This window comes from Limulus polyphemus, unplaced genomic scaffold (assembly GCF_000517525.1).
Source record: "Limulus polyphemus unplaced genomic scaffold, Limulus_polyphemus-2.1.2 Scaffold5254, whole genome shotgun sequence".
NCBI lineage: Eukaryota > Metazoa > Arthropoda > Merostomata > Xiphosura > Limulidae > Limulus > Limulus polyphemus.
This window is the reverse complement of record NW_013670864.1, coordinates 4,590-12,014: the sequence shown is the minus strand read 5'-3', so window position 1 is coordinate 12,014 and position 7,425 is coordinate 4,590. Positions and strand designations below refer to the sequence as shown.

General features: G+C 34.5%; 1 protein-coding gene across 1 annotated transcript in view; it reads right to left on the bottom strand.

Annotated features, from left to right (window-relative positions):
• The window catches only part of LOC106472338 (1-phosphatidylinositol 4,5-bisphosphate phosphodiesterase classes I and II-like), a 19,858-nt gene that overhangs the window by 8,580 nt on the left and 3,853 nt on the right, over window positions 1-7,425 (bottom strand). Inside the window, exons 3-6 of the mRNA XM_022400936.1 lie at window positions 6,706-6,782; window positions 5,082-5,177; window positions 3,860-3,917; window positions 3,245-3,331 (exon numbers count right to left, since the gene is read on the bottom strand). Coding sequence (XP_022256644.1) covers window positions 3,245-3,331; window positions 3,860-3,917; window positions 5,082-5,177; window positions 6,706-6,782 — 318 coding nt within the window. The remainder of the gene's footprint in view (window positions 1-3,244; window positions 3,332-3,859; window positions 3,918-5,081; window positions 5,178-6,705; window positions 6,783-7,425) is intronic.

Genomic DNA, 7,425 nt, shown 5'->3' with positions numbered 1-7,425 from the left:
TCACAATTCACACAACATTCAGCCTTGATAATGGATGCAGAATGCATTCGAAACGCGTCCGCCAACTCATCACTAGCTACAACTTTTACCCGTTGTTCTAACAATGTTAAGACGGCTTATCGACTTCTTGAGAAGAATTTTAAGAAGAAAGTAAACCTACAGACATCGGTCTTGTTTAACAAAATCTGTTTATGTACTTTGTAGACTCTACACATTTCCAAGTTTTGTTAGTTCCTTAGTAATGAGTACTTTCTCTAAGTATGTTTAGTTTATGTGCCTTTTTGGCTACACTTCACGACAGTTCCATGGGTTCCACAGGTTCTATCTAAAGGTTTCTGCCTATAGTTCCACTCCCCCTATATCCACTTCTCAGATCTCCTTCCCTCCTCCTCGGGATTGTACTTTGTCCAGTCATCTTGCCGAGTCCGTTCAAGATCTACTACATAAAGGAGTTATTGAATGGGCACCACCCATTCAACCGGGATTTTACTCCCTTCTATTTTTTGTCTCCAAAAACATGGATGATTGGAGACCCGTCATAGGAGACATCACACTTCATTACTAATGGTATAATTATTCTTGTCTTTATTACGTGTATTATTATTATTTTCACAACATTTTGACCAGACAGCCAAGTAGTCAGAGTGCCTGTATTTGGGATCATAGGTTTGGTGGTTTGAATCCTAGTAATTCCACAACAAAGCTTTCTGGTTTGTGACGCATTCAACAAATGTGTGATATAATACCTGATGACAGCCAGAGAAGTCGACAAATTATCATTTTTTGTCATATTTTGTTGATATACATCATATTTTAGAATCCCACCTGGTGGCAGGTATTGCCTGGTCAGGTATGCTGACTATTATATCTTAGCACTAAATCTGTATACTTCTATAATGCTCACTGTGGAGATGGGGGTGTTTCTGTAAGACCACCGGCCACTTATCTGGTGGTGTGGTGTGGTATTTTTTTTGTTTTAATTATCAATGTATTGTATATAAAGGACCATCAGTCATGGATTTCATGAGTAGAGCAGATGGGGATTTTTGCCCATCCCTACTGACCCATGATTCTTACAATCATTGTCTTTCTGCTTTTCAAAATAGGGAATAACAGGCTCCCATTGCACTGTCTCCAGTATGTCATTCCTATAGACTCCCTAACGTGTATTTGGACTATGGAGGTTTCCTTATGAGTGGGGTTTATACAATAAACTAAAGCAAACTTCAAAGCTCATATGTACCCACTCATTGAAAAGAGGGCTATCATTGTTATACTTACTAATAATGCAATAACATAATATTCTGGATCCAAGGCACTTCCTCCAGATGTTTTTGCCCAGGCTGACCACACTTGTTGATCACAAAATAAATTTATTATGCAAAGTGCTTCCAATGGATGTTTTCTGCCCAGATGGACTGCACTTGACATACTCAATTGTATCCTAAGGCACTTCCCCTGGATGTTTTTGTGTGGGGGACCACACTTGGCCTAATCCTATGTATCCAAGGTGCTTTCCCCTGGGTTTTGCCCAGCCAGATTGCACTTTTTGATTTGTGTATCTTATGCAAGGTGTTTCCACTGGATGTTTTTTTTTTTTGGATGGACTGCACTTGGCATAATCTGATGTATCCCAAGGTGCTTTCCCTGGATGATTTTGATTGGAGAAACCACACTTGGCCATAATATTATATAACCAAGGCACTTCCCTTGGATTTTTTTTGGCTGGGCAGAACCTTACTTGTTAATCTTACAAACTTATGCAAGGCACTTCCACTGGATGTTTTTGCCTGGATGGACTACATTTGGTATAATCCGAGTATACCAATGTGCTTCCCCTGGATGTTTTTTGCCAAAGTGAACCACACTTTGCCTATTCATATACAATTTATGGCCTATTAGGCCTAGCCACATATACTTATATCAAATTATCAGGCACTTTACTGTGACTAACTATCACTATGTCCCATGCTAATGTTTGCTACATATGTGGACGAATTATGCACTATCTTTTTTTTGTATTTTTTTATGGGGTGGATCGCTCTGATTGTTCACAATATTCTAGACAAGGTGTTTCCACTGGATGTTTTGCCTGGTTGGACAGCAACTGAGATGCTCTGATGTGCCCCACGACTCTACCCTTGGCACATATTTATTTGGGCCTGTTGCCGATTACACAATAGACATTCCATTTTTGTCCATGCTGTGCTATTTCATGCCATAGTTATACAGCACTTCTCATAAAAAAAAAAAACGATGCTGTACATCTCTTTCTTGATGCTATGGTGCCTGTTTGTTACATTCTGCCCTAAATGTATTACTGTGTTCATTACAGGGCAAAGAGCATACCTATTCCACAGGTGTGCCTTCTTTCTTATTATGACACACCCGTTCTTTCAAGGTGGTTGCTCTCCAATTGATTGAATACTGTTGCACCTTCACCAGCCCCTCCCCTTTGCAATGTGGGATTCTAGCTTTTGTTGAAAGGAGGTAGTACCATTTTGGAAGATAACATTTTATAACAATGAAAATGTATTTCCGATAGGTACTTACCACTTCCCACCCTTCCTCCCTACTGATATGCTGGTGTTTCTAGTTTGTACCTGCCAATTCTCAAAAATGAGGATTGTGCTAGTATAGATGTCACAGTATGATTGGTGGAAGGTAGTCACATGATTAGCACATGTTCTGAAATGGTATAAAAATGAAGGGGTATAAAAGACTGGTGTGCTGTTAGCAATAAATGTTTTAGCAATGCTTAAAGAGCAAACCAAGGTCGAGATAGCTTTGGATGAGAGTAGGTAAATACCTATTGGAAATACATTTATAAAGCTCCATAACTAGTAGTCAGCAGAGGTGAGGTAAGGGAAGCATGGAGGTCAAGCATGATGGAAGTGGTGAGTACTAGGTTCTCAGTTACTACTTCTGTCATACCTGATCTAGTTACTGGTTTTCATATTACTCTTTGATAATTTAAAACAACAGGTAAATATAAAAACAACAACCCAACCATTCACTAATGTCCTGTCAAGAAATATAACAGTACTTACAACAAATATGCACAAGCTAATGACATCTGAACTATACTGATACACTCAACTTCATGTAGTCCTTACAATATACCAGATTTATTTTACAAAAACAAAAGTAAACAAAAAGGAGCTTTTTTTAAATAAGTACAAAGCAAATTCACACACACTGGAAATGTTATGAAAAACCCTGATTTTTAAGAGAAGACACTCACATTTTTTCTTTCTTCCTCTAATTTTTTCTTCACTTCTTCATGTTCTTTCTGCAACAAAGCCCTCTTTTTCTCCAGAGATATGCTAAACTGCAAAATGAAAAATGCATTTGAACTACTTTATAAAACCTTTCTAACAAAGATATTTGAAAAAGGAAATTGTTTATGAATTCACTTTATTTTATAATTTAAATTGTTTTTGAAAAAAGTTATGGTTTTAAAATACTTTTCAATCTCTAAAACTTCAAAATTAGTCTTGTATATTTTATTTGCTTTGTTCCTTTATTGGTTTAATTTTCAATTTTGTCATTAAAAGATTTTTTCATAACCCAATATATAATTACACACTGTTGACTTTGTGTTCTTTTTCTCCATAGAACCTTTGTGCAGATGGATTTGGACAAGCAAAAACTTAAAAAGATATGGATAATTGATGTTGAAACAGACAGCCTTTTTGGGAACACCTAATAATTACACGTAGTTTGCCAAGACAGCTTGTCTATTTCACCAACTACACTTGTCATTTCATGGTTCATCTGCTCATAGTTATATCAATATTAATTTTTTTAAACTATGGATAATAATAATATTAGTGTCAAAAACATGTTTAATACTCACCCTTTGTCTTTCTGTCACTGCTTGCTCTATTAACTTTTGCTGAAGCTCTCTCTTTATTCTGTAATAAATGTTTATTGGGCAGGTCAGTCAACTCATAAATCATTAGTGTTAGAATAGCTCTATTAGTAAACAAACAATTTAATGAGACACATGTAATTCTTTGTTATTTTCTATAATAAATGTGTGGATATTGCTACTAATAAAATCTGATACACACATATCCAAGTTAGATCCTCCTTCATCAGGAGTAAACAGACAGACAAGTAAGATTTAACTTTTAATGTATACCCTACGAGTTAGGTCCTCCTTCATCAGGAGTAACTATACAGACAAGTAAGATTTAACTTCTAATGTATACCCTACGAGTTAGGTCCTCCTTCATCAGGAGTAAATATACAGATAAGTAAGATTTAACTTTTAATGTATACCCTATGAGTTAGGTCCTCCTTCATCAGTAGTAGATAGACAAGTAAGATTTAACTTTTAATGTATACCCTACGAGTTAGGTCCTCCTTCATCAGAAGTAGATAGACAACTAAGATTTAACTTTTAATGTATACTCTACCAGTTAGGTCCTCCTTCATCAGGAGTAAATATACAGATAAGTAAGATTTAACTTTTAATGTATACCCTACGAGTTAGGTCCTCCTTCATCAGTAGTAGATAGACAGACAACTAAGATTTACCTTTTAATGTATACTATATGAGTTAGGTCCTCCTTTATCAGGAGTAAATATACAGATAAGTAGGATTTAACTTTTAATGTTATACTATACGAGTAAAAATAGTATTTTTTTTTGTCTTCGTTTACTAAAATCTTCCTATTACGGACTATTGACTGACAAGTAACAAGTTTTGGCCTTTTAACTTTTTCTTTTTCCTAGTCTTCATTACTTTTTATTCTTGATCCCACTAGTTTCCATCAAACTAGAAATTTTCTTACCTTGACTCCATCAGATTGGTAATTCTCTTACCATGATACCATCAAACTAGAAATGTTCTTACCTTGACTCCATCAGATTGGTAATTCTCTTACCATGATACCATCAAACTAGAAATGTTCTTACCTTGACTCCATCAGATTGGTAATTCTCTTACCATGATACCATCAAACAAGAACTTTTCTTACCTTGACTCCATCAGAGTGGTAATTCTCTTACCATGATACCATCAAACTAGAAATTTTCTTGCCTTGACTCCATCAGATTGGAAATTTTCTTACCTTGACAACTCATTTTTGTCTTTATGCTGCTTTCCTAAGTTACGGATTTCATCTCTTGTCTGAGCTTCTAGCTTTTTCATTAGTTCACTCACTTCCCTGTTGAGAAAAGTTGTATTAAAATTGTACATGTTTCAAAACTCAAATGAGTTAGCATTTTACAATAGTGGTAAAGAGGTTGATAATTAAGTACATTAAAAATGCTTTAGCTAAATGAAAATTAGATTTTTAGTTATACAGGATCCACCAAAAGAAGTGTAGGGATTTTATGGTTTGATTTTTCAAAGTATTAATGAATAAACATTGTCTATTATTTACAGAATGAAGATTAAGGGTTAGAAATGTAATGATGAAGAGGTGGGCAATCCAACAGCTTTCTCTTGTTGTTGAGCTTTATTTCAAACATGAATGCTCCATCATTGTTGCTCAAAGAGAATGTCATTGAGAACTTGGTATTAAAAAGTTACTCCTTCTGAACATGTCATCAACAGAAATTACAGTTTCAAAAATATGGAGCCATCTGTCATAAACACAAGCAACAATGGCAGTGTTCCATGAACTTTCTTATAACTGAGATATAAATTTGCCTCTATGATTCCCAGATTTGTCAGCAGCAGACTTCCTTTTGTGGGGTTACTTAACAGACAGAGTGTATACCCACAAGCCACAGACACTACAGGTTTTGAAAGATAACATAAAGGTGGTAATTAATGACCTTATGCATCAAACTTTGACCTCTGCAATGGAAGGTGTCATCCTTAGAGCATGCCAGTTTGTAGAGTTCATGGTGAACACCTACTGGACAATATTCATAATTAATGGTTAAAAAAATCTTATTGAGCTACAGTTTCATAAATAATAAACACAAACTATCCCAACAAATGTTGTTGATTATTACAGTTTTAAATCTCTATACTTATCTTGGCGGATCCTGCATCAGCTGACATTTGAGCATTGAAACAAAGATTTATTCTACTTAAAATATATAGTGGAAGAATTAACATATTTATATAAAACAAATGTCAACATAGTGTACTGGTTATTAGATTGTAATCCAGCCAATTTATTTGGAAATACTGCAATACTGTCGAGATCGTAGCCTTGCTCCCAGAATAGTTTTATCTCATCAAGTAAATTAGATTAAACTACAAATTGTTCCCAAACCACTAGAAATCATTTCATATTGATAAAAAAAGATTAAACTTGCATATACAAAAAAACATTTAATTATATCTAGTGTTAAAGTAACATTGTATTCACATTGATGTACCTCACTTATCTGTGTGATGATTCATATCACTGACAGTTTTAAAGAGCATTTCAAGATTATTATTTTTGAACCATGTATTTTAAACCAAAAAAGTTAATATGTTGAAAAATATCAGATCAATATTGAAATTAGCTATTCTAAGCTTTCTACTACAATAGAATTGTGTAACAAATTCATTTTTAATGTAAATTTTAAATGTACCATTCTCTGCCTTCAGGGTTGAAATGGATAAGCAACAGTAATATATGACTGAATGAGAATTTCACAATTTGAAATTCCTATAAAGGAAATAAAATTCACCTAATTTGATATACAATATTTTGAACAACATTAAATCACATACAGAAAATTGCTTACCTGTCATGTAAAGTTTGAAGATACTGCAACTGTGAGTTCTGAGATATATTCATGGCTTTCTCTATAGCATTATAAAACTATAAGACACAAATTCATAAGATATCTTACTCCATCTATACTATTAACCAGTAACAATAATGAAACCTGATAAGTTATATATTCAATTAGTTGTCATTATTATGAATGTGGAGACAAAAACACCAGTCTAAAAGTTTTAAGTTTGGTACTACTCAGTCTTTATTTATGTGTGCCTGAAGTGCTGCTATTCAAAATTTTGTTTCAAATCAACAGTGGTTGGCTTTTGGAATGAACTGCCTTCAAGGGTGGTGGATGCAGAAATTTTAACCAAGTTCAAGAAAAGATTGAATGAATACATGAGTAGTAAGGGGTGGCTATAGTTGGGAGCTGGTAGGGACATCCTTGATGGGCTAATAATTTGTTCATATGTTTCAAAATTTTGTGTAAAATTACAAGGCTATATGAACATATCCGTTCCTAATTTTTAACTGATAAACTGGAAGGAAGGCAGGTAGTAAGCAGCACTAACAACCATTTCTTGGGCTGCTTTGGACTGATAATATAAGTCGCATCCAGTGTACCCACTTATAATAATATAAGTCACATCTAGTGTACCCACTTATAATAATATACATCACATCCAGTGTACCCACTTATAATAATACTAGCTGTGTACCCGTCCTTCGTACGGGTTGTGTGTAT